Source organism: Anomaloglossus baeobatrachus, chromosome 9 (genome assembly GCF_048569485.1).
Source record: "Anomaloglossus baeobatrachus isolate aAnoBae1 chromosome 9, aAnoBae1.hap1, whole genome shotgun sequence".
NCBI lineage: Eukaryota > Metazoa > Chordata > Amphibia > Anura > Aromobatidae > Anomaloglossus > Anomaloglossus baeobatrachus.
In genome coordinates this window covers 25,381,625-25,395,870 of record NC_134361.1, presented here as the reverse complement: position 1 = coordinate 25,395,870, position 14,246 = coordinate 25,381,625, and the positions used below count along the sequence as shown (strand labels likewise).

Below are 14,246 nucleotides of genomic sequence, written 5' to 3'. Positions count from 1 at the left end.
CACAAGTGTAGTGTATAATACACGTCAGTCAGCAGTGGCTGATAGTGTCAGAGTTCTTAATTTTTGCTCCTAAAACCTGTGTTAGGTTATTATTGCGTCCGTGCTTGGTTTTTAAAACCGCACGTGTGTGCCTGTTGGTGGCAGCGTACAGGTGCACTGGTGTGCGTTTACCAAACTATTATATAACGCACAAGTGTAGTGTATAATACACGTCAGTCAGCAGTGGCTGATAGTGTCAGAGTTCTTAATTTTTGCTCCTAAAACCTGTGTTAGGTTATTATTGCGTCCGTGCTTGGTTTTTAAAACCGCACGTGTGTGCCTGTTGGTGGCAGCGTACAGGTGCACTGGTGTGCGTTTACCAAACTATTATATAACGCACAAGTGTAGTGTATAATACACGTCAGTCAGCAGTGGCTGATAGTGTCAGAGTTCTTAATTTTTGCTCCTAAAACCTGTGTTAGGTTATTATTGCGTCCGTGCTTGGTTTTTAAAACCGCACGTGTGTGCCTGTTGGTGGCAGCGTACAGGTGCACTGGTGTGCGTTTACCAAACTATTATATAACGCACAAGTGTAGTGTATAATACACGTCAGTCAGCAGTGGCTGATAGTGTCAGAGTTCTTAATTTTTGCTCCTAAAACCTGTGTTAGGTTATTATTGCGTCCGTGCTTGGTTTTTAAAACCGCACGTGTGTGCCTGTTGGTGGCAGCGTACAGGTGCACTGGTGTGCGTTTACCAAACTATTATATAACGCACAAGTGTAGTGTATAATACACGTCAGTCAGCAGTGGCTGATAGTGTCAGAGTTCTTAATTTTTGCTCCTAAAACCTGTGTTAGGTTATTATTGCGTCCGTGCTTGGTTTTTAAAACCGCACGTGTGTGCCTGTCGGTGGCAGCGTACAGGTGCACTTGTGTGCAATTTCCAGAAACTTTGATATAACGCACAAGTAGTGAATATACACGTCAGCAGTGCACAGCATTGCAAAATGCGCAAGGGCATTGGCAAGGAACAAGGAAGTGGACGTGATGGTGGTGCAGGCAGAGGCCGAGGTCGTGGGCAAGCTCTAATTTCGCCACAACAAAGGGCCACATCTAGTCGCTCGCACGTCCTGTCCCAAATTCTTGGGGACCGCAGCAGTACACCGCTCTTGAACCAAGACCAGTGTCAACAGGTTGTTAGTTGGATAGCGGATAATGCTTCCAGTCAGATTGGCACCACCACAAACACTCTGTCTTCCACACGGTCAAGTGTCAGTAGCCGTGATACTGCACCGCACATTTCTGAACCTGATCCTCCTTCCTACCACCAGGCTGAGTACACGTCCTCCTCGGACATTAATGATCCCACACTTGGACACTCGGAAGAGCTGTTCACGTTTCCATTCACACATTCTGGCCTCTCGCCAGCTCATATTGAAGTGGGTCATGAGGAGATCGTCTGTACAGATGGCCAAATATTTGAGCAGCCACGTTCTCACGAAGTTGGCAACGTGTCTCAACAAGTGGTGGACGATGATGAGACACAATTGTCAGCAAGTCAGGAGGAGGAGCAGGGTGCGGAAGAGGAAGACGACGTGGTGGATGATCCAGTAACTGACCCAACCTGGCAGGAGGATATGCAGAGCGAGGACAGCAGTGCACAGGGGGAGGGAGGCGTAGCATCACAACAGGCAGTAAGAAGCAGGGTGGTGGCCCCAGGCAGAAGTCAGGCAACCGTTCCCCGGAACAACACGACGACACAAGGTGCCTGTCCAAATGTTAGGTCTTCACGAGTCTGGCAGTTTTTTAAGTTGGATCCAGATGATTCAAAAAAGGCCATTTGCAACACCTGCCGTGCCAGCATCAGCAGGGGTACCAAAACTAGCAGCCTGACCACCACCAGCATGATCAGGCACATGTCAGCCAAGCACCCGACTTTGTGGGAAGTACAACAGAGTCGAGGAGCAGTGCTTGCTGATGTCACTGCTACGTCTTCGCTGGTTGTGCATGCGAGCCAATCCTCTGTCCATGCTGCCTGCGAACAAGCCTCCTCCACTCCTGCACCTACAGTTGCCTACGCAGAAAGAACACCATCATCAAGCACGTCCTTGTCCCAGCGCAGCGTTCAGTTATCCATTCAGCAAACCTTTGAACGCAGGCGCAAATACACTGCCAACACCCCACATGCCACAGTTCTAAATGCTAACATTTCGCGACTGCTTGCGCTGGAAATGTTGCCTTTTAGGCTGGTGGAGACAGAAGCATTCCGTGACCTGATGGCGGCAGCTGTCCCACGTTACTCGGTCCCCAGCCGCCACTATTTCTCCCGGTGTGCCGTCCCCGCGTTGCATAACCACGTGTCACAAAACATCACACGTGCCCTGAACAACGCTGTTTCACCCAAGGTCCACCTAACCACAGACACGTGGACAAGTGCTTGTGGGCAAGGCCGCTACATCTCGTTGACGGCACACTGGGTTAATATTGTGGAAGCTGGGACCCAGTCTGAGCGAGGGACGCAACACGTCCTTCCCACACCAAGGTTTGCAGGCCCTACCTCAGTCAGTGTTTCACCCACACTCTACAGCTCCGGAATGTCATGCTCTTCAGCCTCCTCCTCCTCCTGCGCATCCTCATCCACTGTGCCCTCCACACCAGTCACAAGCTGGAAGCACTGCAGCACTGCCTCGGCGAAGCGGCAACAGGCTGTGCTGAAGCTAATCTGCATAGGTGACAAACCCCACAATGCAGAAGAGCTGTGGACAGCTCTGAAACAGCAGGCAGATCACTGGCTCACACCTCTGAACCTAAAGCCAGGAAAGGTCGTTTGTGACAATGGCCGGAACCTGGTGGCGGCTTTGAGGCGAGGCCAGCTGACACATGTTCCATGCGTGGCCCATGTGCTCAACCTCGTGGTTCAGCGGTTTATAAAGTCATACCCAGAGCTGTCTGATCTGCTGGTAAAAGTTCGCCGCCTGTCTGCACATTTTCGAAAGTCACCTACTGCTTCAGCCGGCCTTGCCGGCTTTCAGCGCCGTTTGCATCTTCCGGCTCACAGACTGGTGTGTGATGTCCCCACGCGTTGGAATTCAACTCTGCACATGTTGGTCAGGATATGTGAGCAGAAGAGGGCAGTTGTTGAGTACCTGCATCACCTAAGCCGTCGGGAAATGGGTCAAACTCCACACATAACACCTGAGGAGTGGAGATGGATGTCAGACCTATGTACCATCCTCCAAAACTTTGAGGACTCCACCAAGATGGTGAGTGGTGATGACGCCATTATTAGCGTCACCATACCGCTACTCTGCCTTCTAAAACGGTCCCTGCTGAAAAACAAACATGATGCATTGCAGGCGGAGCGCGATGAGTTGCAGCAAGAAACAGTAGTGGGTGTGGGTGATAACACACAGCCCAGCCTCGTCTCATCACAACGTGCAGTGGAGGACTATGACGAGGAGGAGGATGAAGACATGGAGCAACTCTCCGGCCAAATTGAGGATATGACATGCACACCAGTCATATCCTCGATTCAGCGTGGCTGGCCAGAGGACAGGGTAGATGAGGAGGAGGAGGAGGAGGAGGAGGAGGAGGAGGACAGCATGTTCAGTCATCTTGTTGGTCAGGCTACTGAAGTCCTGGCTGTTAAGAGTCTGGCGCACATGGCTGACTTTATGGTAAGCTGCCTGTCTCGTGACCCTCGCGTTAAGAACATCTTGGCCGACAATCATTACTGGTTGGTAACACTGTTAGACCCACGCTACAAGGAGAACTTTTTGTCTCTTATTCCCGTGGAGGAGAGGTCAACCAAAATGCAGCAGTTTCGGAAGGCCATACTCACGGAAGTAGGCAAAGCATTCCCCTCACAAAACGCTAGCGGCATAGGTCAGGAATCAGTGGACAACCGAGGCGTACAGCCGAGAGAGGCACAAGTCCAATCCGCCAGAGGTAGGGGAACAGTCTTTAAGATGTGGGACAGTTTTCTCAGCCCCTCACGTACCACAGCCCCTGAGGTGCGGGGTAGTGCCACAAGAAATCCTAAGTTTGCCCAGATGCTGAAGGAGTACCTTGCAGATCGAACAACTGTACTCCGACATTCCTCTGTGCCTTACAATTATTGGGTATCCAAGCTGGACACGTGGCATGAATTGGCTCTCTACGCCTTGGAAGTCCTGGCCTGCCCTGCTGCTAGCGTTTTGTCAGAGCGTGTTTTTAGTGCCGCAGGTGGAATCATTACAGATAAACGCACCCGCCTGTCAACTGAAAATGCTGACAGGCTGACTCTGATAAAGATGAACAAGGGTTGGATTGGGCCAGACTTCACCACACCACCAGCAAATGAGAGCGGAATTTAAAGTTTGCCATGTACCTCCACTCACCCATGGGTACACTTCTCGACTTTGGATAATCGCTGGACTGCTCCTCCTTCTCCTCATGCGCCATCATGATGACCGTTACAATAGTTAGGTCTTTGTTTCAGGTATACCCCCAGTGGTAAATTTTTTCGCCCATTCTTTGCAGAATGGACATTACAACGACAGGAGACCCGCTCCTTTGCAATGGGAACAATGTTTTGAGGCCCTCATGCACGTCTCTACCCAGGGACAACGTGTAGCCTCCCAATTTTTGGCTGCCCTGCCTAAGGGCTATACTATAATACACCCACTTCCTTAAAATGGACACTTAATGTTTTGAGGCCCTCATGCACGTCTCTACCCAGGGACAATGTGGAGCCTCCCAATTTTTGGCTGCCCTGGCAAAGGGCTATACTGAAATAGACCCACTTCCTTACAATGGGCACTTCAGGTTTAAAGGCCATCATGCACGTCTCTACCCAGGGACAATGTGGAGCCTCCCAATTTTTGGCTGCCCTGCCTAAGGGCTATACTATAATACACCCACTTCCTGACAATGGACACTTAATGTTTTGAGGCCCTCATGCACGTCTGTATGCAGGGGCATTGGTGAACCTCACAATTTAGGACTGCCCTGGCAAAGGAAAATACTACAAAGACTCACTTCCTCAAAATGGGCACATTAGACTCAAGAGGCCTTCATGTACGTCTCTTCTCAGGGACATCGGAGTGCCACACAATGTTTTCACGTAAAATCTTTCATGTATTGATCTCAAAAAGTAACATACACCAGCTCTATCTCACTATTGGGTATGTGCCCTTAACATTTCCGCCATGAAAAATCATTTTGGGGTCATTTTGGAAGGTTTTCTGGTGAGTCCGTAAAAATGGCGTAAAACGCGGACAAAATTGTTCACAGCTGTGACTTTTGAGTGATAAATGCTTCAAGGGGTCTTCCCCATGCTGTTGCCATGTCATTTGAGCACTCTTCTGAGACTTTTGTGACATTTTTAGGGTTTCTCCATGCTGCCGGGAGGTCATTTCACAAAAATACTCGGGTCTCCCATAGGATAACATTGGGCTCGTTGCTCGGGCCGAGTACACGAGTATCTTGGGAGGCTCGGCCCGAGCTTCGAGCACCCGAGCTTTTTAGTACTCGCTCATCACTAATAATAAAGGTAAACACTATACAAAAATAATGTTGATAACAATCGTGTGTTCTTAACACTATGCAGAAAAGAAACACTGCTGGTGTCTTCCTAAACACTGCGATCCAGGATTGCACAGCTCCCACCCTGATAGATGCCCCCTCTTCCCGTGTGACTGTCCACGTAAGTAATATTCACCCCAGTATTGCCTGATACAAATATTCACTTTCTTTTTAAACTTACTGTATATTAGATATGCATTAACTCCTTAAGGACAAAAACTATTTCAGCCTATATGTCATTTCATTTTAATCTTCGCCTTTTAAGAGTAATAACTGTTCTTTATGTCTCTGCTTTAGGAGGGTTTATGCTTTGTTGGACCGATTTTTAATTTTTTTTATTTTTCGTTTGTTCCATTTTTGTAATAGATATAACTTGTTAATTTACGTTTATTAAATCTTTATGTGGGGATGAAGAAAACATTGTTTTTTGCATTTTTTAATTATGTTCCAAGATTAGTGCGATTATAACAATGACAAACATTTAAAGCTTTTTAGGTTTTCTAATTTTTGCAGAGTAATAATACATTTAATGGAAAAAAAATAGTTTTTATGTCATATAAATCCAAAGCCATGTATTTTTTTTCTCTGACGCCTCATTGGGGGACAATGGACCATGGGTGTTATGCTGCCTATGCATAGGAGGACACTAAGTAGATGCAAAAGCATAGCTCCTCCTCTGCAGTATACACCCCCTGGCCGGGCCAGGCAACCTCAGTTTTAGCTTAGTGTCTATAGGAGGCACATCTCTGCAGACTACTGCAGCAAGAATTTTTTGTTTTTAGAGGGCGACGGTTCCTTCGGGGACCGATTTCCCAAAACCATCAACAGGCGGGAACGCGGAGTGTTGCCTCCCCGTACCACCTCCTTCGACGCTGGATCCTGGGCTGTTACTCACTGGACGACAGGTCTCATGGCACTGATTTTCCAGAGCCCAGAGCAGATGAAAAGTTCCTCAGCCCCTCTTGCAGGCTCTGAGTTGATATTCGCTCCACACCAGCGTGACCAGACTGCCATCTCCACAGGAGTTGAGGTGAAATCATTCCGATTTTTCCAGAGCCCAGAGCAGATGAAAAACTTCCTCAGTTCCTCTTGCAGGCTCTGAGTTGATATTCGCTCCGCACCAACGTGACCAGACTGCCATCTCCACAGGAGCTGAGGTGAGATAATTCTGATTTTTCCAGAGCCCCAGAGCATTCCTCAGTCCCTCTGGCAGGCTCTGAGTTGATACATGTTCTATGACCGGGCACAGCAGGCGTCAGAATCTGCACACTGGCTCCCTGACAGGAAATTGGAGTAAAGGTCACACTGACTGGATGCACATGGGCTGTGATTGCAGACACCTGCATAGCATTCCACCTGTGGCGGGGGGAGGGGATAACTCCCTGGACTAAGTGCACCCGCAGCTGCGGTACACTTATAGAGGTTTTTCTGTCCACCATTGTTGTACAGGTCTGGAGGGGGGAAGGGGAGTCCCTTCCCACCATTTTTTTGTTTATTATATTTTCTCATGCCTTCTTGTCAGAGCTAAGCCCTGCCCCCTATGACACTCGATAAGCCACGCTCCCTCACGAAAGCGCGCGTAACCCTCCTCACACAGGATCTGCAGAGCATTGCTGCAGAGCATTGCTCCCTCTTGTTGTGATCAGAGCCTGTGGGCGTCTCTCAGAGCTGGCTTCCTCCTTCCTACAGGAACTATGACGCAGGAGGGGGAAAGGGTCACCAGGGTTCTGGATGAGTTATAGCCTCACTTACATATTAACTCTGCAGAGCATTGCTCCCTCATTACAATCAGAGTTTGTGGCTCATCAGCCAGGGGCTTCAGTCACATGTTTTATGCCCTGCACAACTACAGCAACAACTATAAGACTATTAATGTATCCTGTCACGCTAAGCTACTAGGGGATGATAGCACCTCTTCCTTCTGTGAGTCCAGTGCCTTTGTAGCTCCCCCGCTGCCAGCCCAGAGCCTACGGTTCCCAGTCCCCCAGAATGGGCACAGTTCCCAGAACCTGGTGCTGGCTATGCAACATCGTCCTACACCCCTCGAGGCCCCTGGACAGAACGCAGCCTGATGACATCTCTATAGAGGGTCCTTCTGATAAGAATCAGCCCTCTGCTTCACCGGTTGCAGATCAGAAAAAGGGCATGACCCCCATGGGTCTCCCTCTGGGGTACACAGATGGGGTTCTCCCACATGTTCCGCGGTCTCTGAGGAGCCGGAGGAAGGGGAATGATGTTTGTACCGGGATGATTTTTTTGGTTTCAACCTCCCCGAGCAATCAAGCTGCGATGGACTCCCTTATTGCAGCAATCCACCAAAACTCTGCATGTGGAAGATCTCCCATCCACTACTACTGACCCTGCGGTCTCCTTTAAAAGGGTGAAGAAATCTCAAAAAAAAAAAAAAAAAGCTTTTTGACGCCGCTTCGGTATCCGTAAACTCATGGAGTCCCGGTACCCCTTTGGCTTAGCTGTCTCTAAGGGCTGGGCCGATCCGGCCTCGGTGGACCCTACCCGGCTTCCGCCTGCCTGAAAGACCCTCCTGTCTTTTACTTGATGGATCCTACTTCAAGGACCCGACAGACAAGTGGAGCAGCTCGATCACTCTGCCTCGAGGCCGCTGGTCCCTCTCCCCTTCCATGTGGGTCGCACAGGCACCAGGACTACCAGTTTCCCTAAGACCTTCACAGATGTAACTGTTCACATTGCTGCGGCGGCAGAGTACCTCATGCAGGCCTCCCTCTGCGCTGCTACCTGCGCAGTTATTGCCGCCTCAAATACCACAGCCATCCGTAAGGCCCTCTGGTTCCGATAATGGAGAGTGGACTCGGTCTCTAAGAAGCCTCTCACAGTACTCCTTTCCAGACTGATGGTTTGCCGATCGTCTGGACAGGCTCTTTTTTTTTTTTTTGTCTGACGCCATGGGAGGAAAAGAGTACCTCTCTCCCCCATCTGGGCCGCCGCCTCAGACCACAAATGGGTGTGATACCTTGTGTCTTCCGGTTACCACATTGAATTCTGGACCCGATCCCCTGGTCAGTCTTTTCTCTCAAACCCCCCCAAATGCTCCAAAACATCACGAGGCCTTTTCCTCAGCAATCCACTCCCTCCAAACGGCGGGGGTGATGGTACCTGTTCCGGACGGCGAGAGGTTCAAGGCTATTCCAACCTATCGTGGTCGCCAAAAAAAAAAAAGATGGGTCAGTTCGTCCCATCCTGGACCTCTAACACCAGAGCAAACATGTGCACGTAAGGAGATTCAGAATGGACTTCCTAGAGTCCATTATTACCTTTATGGTCGAAGGAGAATTCCTTGCCTCCCTAGCTTCAGGGACGCGTACCTGCACATACCCATCGCTCCAGCTCACCAAAGTTCCTCCGCTTCGCGGTTCAGGACTTCTTATTTTCATTTGTGGCCCTACCCTCGGCTCTGCCACAGCACCAAGGGTCTTAACTAAGGTCATGGCGGCCGCCATGAGTGCCCTTCACGCCAGGAGAGTGGCTGTTCTGCCTTGCTTGGATGACCTCCTCATCAAGGGCTCAACCAGCGTGCAGATCTCTGTGGGCACCCTATCCCGCTTAGGGCGGCTTCTGACTCCAGTCAAATCATCCCCGGTCGCGTCAAAATCCGTCACCTCCCTGGGCATGTCCCTGGACACTCTTCGGGGCTTGATATTTCTCCCTCAAGTCAAGGCGATTGCTCTACAACAAGCGGTACACTGCCCTCTACGTACTCCTGTCACTTCATACGATGCAGTATGAGAGTGCTAGGTAGGATAGCGGCAGCTATAGAGGCAGTGCTGCTCGCTTAGCCACACCACCGCCCACTGCAGCTTGCACTTCTAGCTGCCTGGGAGAAGAGACCCTTTTCCTTGGACGAACTTTTCACCTGACACCTTCAGTCAGGTATGCGCTTTACTGGTGGCTTCAGTCCTCTTCCATATCGAGAAGGAGTTTTGCTCCCCCAAGTGGACTGGCTACTCCTGACCACGGACGCCAGCATCTTAGTCTGGGGAGCAGCGTACTGGCTTCACACTGCTTCAGGACGTTGGACACCCCAAGAGTCTTCCCTTCCCAGAAATAATCCTGAAAATCAACGCGATCTTCTCTCGCTCAGGTCATCCCCCCCTTCTGCTAGCAGGTCGTTTGATTCGGGTCCAATTGGACAATGCAACAGCTGTGGCCTATGTCAATCAGCAGGGAGGTACCAGCAGCAAGACAGCTTATCTCGAGGTCCTCAGGATCCTCACCTGGACCGAATCGATGGGGGTCTGTGTTTTCAGCGTTACACATACCGGGAGTAGAGAACTGGGTGGCGGACCTTCTAAGTCGCCAAGCCCTGGCCGCCGGAGAGTTGTTTCTCCACCCAGAAGTGTTCCCACACATCTGCACTCACTGGAGTACACCAGATGTGGAATTAATGGTGCTCTATAAATAAATAATAATACAGTGCCTACAAGTAGTATTCAACCCCCTGCAGATTTAGCAGGTTTATACATTCGGAATTAACTTGGCATTGTGACATTTGGACTGTAGATCAGCCTGGAAGTGTGAAATGCACTGCAGCAAAAAAGAATGTTATTTCTTTTTTTATTTTTTTTTTAAATTGTGAAAAGTTTATTCAGAGGGTCATTTATTATTCAACCCCTCAAACCACAAGAAATCTGTTTGGTTCCCCTAAAGTATTAAGAAGTATTTCAGGCACAAAGAACAATGAGCTTCACGTGTTTGGATTAATTATCTCTTTTTCCAGCCTTTTCTGACTAATTAACACTTTCCCCAAACTTGTGAACAGCACTCATACTTGGTCAACATGGAAAAGACAAAGGAGCATTCCAAGGCCATCAGAGACAAGATCGTGAAGGGTCACAAGGCTGGCAAGGGGTACAAAACCATTTCCAAGGAGTTGGGCCTACCTGTCTCCACTGTTGGGAGCATCATCCGGAAGTGGAAGGCTTATGGAACTACTGTTAGCCTTCCACGGCCTGGACAGCCTTTGAAAGTTTCCACCCGTGCCGAGGCCAGGCTTGTCCGAAGAGTCAAGGCTAACCCAAGGACAACAAGGAAGGAGCTCCGGGAAGATCTCATGGCAGTGGGGACATTGGTTTCAGTCAATACCATAAGTAACGTACTCCACCGCAATGGTCTCCGTTCCAGACGAGCCCGTAAGGTACCTTTACTTTCAAAGCGTCATGTCAAGACTCGTCTACAGTTTGCTCATGATCACTTGGAGGACTCTGAGACAGACTGGTTCAAGGTTCTCTGGTCTGATGAGACCAAGATCGAGATCTTTGGTGCCAACCACAGACGTGACGTTTGGAGACTGGATGGCACTGCATACGACCCCAAGAATACCATCCCTACAGTCAAGCATGGTTGTGGCAGCATCATGCTGTGGGGCTGTTTCTCAGCCAAGGGGCCTGGCCATCTGGTCCGCATCCATGGCAAGATGGATAGCACGGCCTACCTGGAGATTTTGGCCAAGAACCTCCGCTCCTCCATCAAGGATCTTAAGATGGGTTGTCATTTTATCTTCCAACAAGACAATGACCCAAAGCACACAGCCAAGAAAACCAAGGCCTGGTTCAAGAGGGAAAAAATCAAGGTGTTGCAGTGGCCTAGTCAGTCTCCTGACCTTAACACAATTGAAAACTTGTGGAAGGAGCTCAAGATTAAAGTCCACATGAGACACCCAAAGAACCTAGATAACTTGGAGAAGATCTGCATGGAGGAGTGGGCCAAGATAACTCCAGAGACCTGTGCCGGCCTGATCAGGTCTTATAAAAGACGATTATTAGCTGTAATTGCAAACAAGGGTTATTCCACAAAATATTAAACCTAGGGGTTGAATAATAATTGACCCACAATTTTATCTTGAAAATTTATTAAAAATTTAACTGAGCATCATAACTTGTTGGTTTGTAAGATTTATGCATCTGTTAATAAATCCTGCTCTTGTTTGAAGTTTGCAGGCTCTAACTTATTTGCATCTTACTAAACCTGCTAAATCTGCAGGGGGTTGAATACTACTTGTAGGCACTGTAAATAATAATGATCTAATGGCCTCAAGGTTGAACGCAAAGGTACCCGCGTTCTTAGCCAGGTCACGTGACCCACAGTCCATTGGCGCGGATGCTCTAGTCTCCTTAAGTCGTTTCCGTCCAACTTACATGTTTTTCGCCTCTGCCCCTGCTGCCACGAGTAATCAGGAAGATCAAGGCAGAAGGAGTCCCGGTGATACTAATAGCACCGGACTAGCCCAGGTGCGCCTGGTATGCTGAATTAGTACAATTGCTCATGGCGCCTCGTAAGCATCCCAGACTTGCTGACCCAAGGGCCCATATCCCATCAGAACTCCAGAGCCCTGAAGCTGACGGCCTCGCCATTGAGACCTGGACTTTAAAAAGAGGGAGATTCTCTCCTGCGGTTGTACAGTGCCCGAAAGCCGGCCTTCATCCCATATTTACCACCGTACGTGGAAATATTCCTTTCCCAGTGTAGGGAATCTAATGTCCAACCTATGCCTCTGGCAATCCCCAGAATTCTTGATTTTTATTTTTTTTGCAGTCAGGTTGCAAAAGGGGTTGGCCCTCAGCTCCCTTAAGGGGCAGGTTTCATCTCAATATTCTATCAATACCGCCTAGCTTGCAATCCGCAAGTCAAGACTTTCCTCAAGGGTGTTTCCCATCTAGTTTCCCTGTATAAACGGTCGCTGGACCCATGGGACCTCAATCTCGTTTTGGACGGTATCCAGAGGTCCCCTTTTGAACCTCTTAAGGAATCTTCTCTTGCTCTTCTCTCCTGGAAGGTAACATTCTTAGTGGCGATTACGTCCAACAGACAAGTTTCGGAACTGGCATCACTCTTGTCGCGAACCCTTTCTGATCTTTCATCAGGACAAGGTGGTTCTACGCCCCCTTCCGGTTTTTCTTCCGATGGTTATTTCCCCGTTTCATATGAACGAGGACATTGTTCTGACTTCCTTTTTGTCTACACCCAGTCCATAGGGTGGAAAGGTTTCATCTTGTGAGGGCTCTCAGATATTACGTACCCAGGACAGCCCCTTTAGGAACATAGACTCCTTGTTCGTCATTCCTGAAAGGCCTAAGAAAGGACAGGCAGCTTCATAGGCAACGCTGGCTCGCTGGATTCGCTCTGCGATCCAGGAAGTCTACCGCTTGCAACTTAAGCCCATTCCTAGTGGGCTGCGGACTCATTCCACGCGAGCAGTTGGCGCCTCTTGGGCCATTAGGCATCAGCCTTCAGTGGAACAGAGGTGTAAGGCTGCGACCTGGCCTTGCCTACATACTGTTTCAAAGCATTACTGAATCCATACCTAGGCTTCGGCTGAGGCAAACCTAGGTAGGTACTCCACTATCGTTTGCAGAATTTTCCTATCTCAGTAGGCGCTCCTGGCTATCTGGGACTGGTTCCTAGTCCTTGGGTTGCGTTGTTTATTGTTTACCCACCCATGGACTGCTTTAGGACGTCCCATAGTCCTGTGTCCCCCAATGAGGCGTCAGAGAAAACGGATTTTTGTGTACTCACCATAAAATCGTTTTCTCTTAGCCATCATTGGGGGACACAGCACCCACCCTGTTGCCCTGTTGGGCCTTGGTTCTCTCAGTACCTTATTTGGTTATGACTCTTTTTTTCTCTTGTTCCTCTGTTGAGAAGTTTTTACTGTTTTTTCTCCTACTGCTTGTGTACTAAAACTGAGGTTGCCTGGCCCGGCCAGGGGGTGTATACTGCAGAGGAGGAGCTATGCTTTTGCATCTACTTAGTGTCCTCCTATGGATAGGCAGCATAACACCCATGGTCCTGTGTCCCCCAATGATGGCTAAGAGAAAACGATTTTACGGTGAGTACACAAAAATCCGTTTTTTTTAAAGCCGATGTAACCATAAGTGGGCTAGGTTTTTTTGCATTTTGTTTTTACAGGATGAGCCATATTTTTGATATTTGTGATCCAATGCATTATTCCTATACGTAAATCAGCTGTTTAGATCTCTGGGCCAGACATAGATCTCCCCGAGAATCTGCCTCCAGAGCTGATTGTAAATAAAAAGGGGCATTACCACTGTGAGACATGTAATGATTGACAGTCTACTCTCACATTGATAATGCCCCCTCTTATTAACAACAACCTCTGGAGGCAGATTACTGGGGAGATCTATGTCCAAACAATAGATTTTAAGAGCTCCTCTACATATAAAGAAAAACGTGGTTGTGACCCACATGTCAATACAGATGGCTCAAGTAGTCCTCTCTTCTATCTAATAATAATAATAATAATAATAATAATAATCTTTATTTATAAAGCGCCAACATATTCCGCAGCGCTTTACAATTCAGGAGGATCATATAAAAGCAAGTAATAGTTATGGAAAATACAATAATTAGATGGGAAAAAAAGACAACCCTGCTCGTGAGAGCTTACAATCTACAATGAGATGGGGGGGGGCAAGGTACAAGTCCTTATTTACAATGGCAATCCAGTCATCTCAAGGAAATGGGGGATAGATAATGGTTTCCTGGACCAGTTGGCCAGAACCTTGAGATGCATTTGGGTGGCATGGAGTTTGACGTGGAGTTATGTTGTGAGAAGTAGTAGAGGGACTATGTGAATTTAGTTTGGCTAGTGAGTGTGATAGGCTGCCCTAAAAAGATGCGTTTTTAGGGTGCGTCTGAAGCTGAGTAAG

The 14,246-nt window shown here is 48.6% G+C and overlaps 1 protein-coding gene across 43 annotated transcripts in view; it reads left to right on the top strand.

The window, feature by feature from the left end:
- Window positions 1-14,246, top strand: part of LOC142250958 (uncharacterized) — a 345,599-nt gene that overhangs the window by 165,664 nt on the left and 165,689 nt on the right. For 42 of the 43 annotated variants that reach the window (XM_075323314.1, XM_075323336.1, XM_075323323.1 and 39 more), the window contains one exon: window positions 5,570-5,665. The exons of the other annotated variant lie outside the window; for it this stretch is intronic. In XM_075323314.1, coding sequence (XP_075179429.1) covers window positions 5,570-5,665 — 96 coding nt within the window. The remainder of the gene's footprint in view (window positions 1-5,569; window positions 5,666-14,246) is intronic. 43 annotated transcript variants of the gene reach the window in all.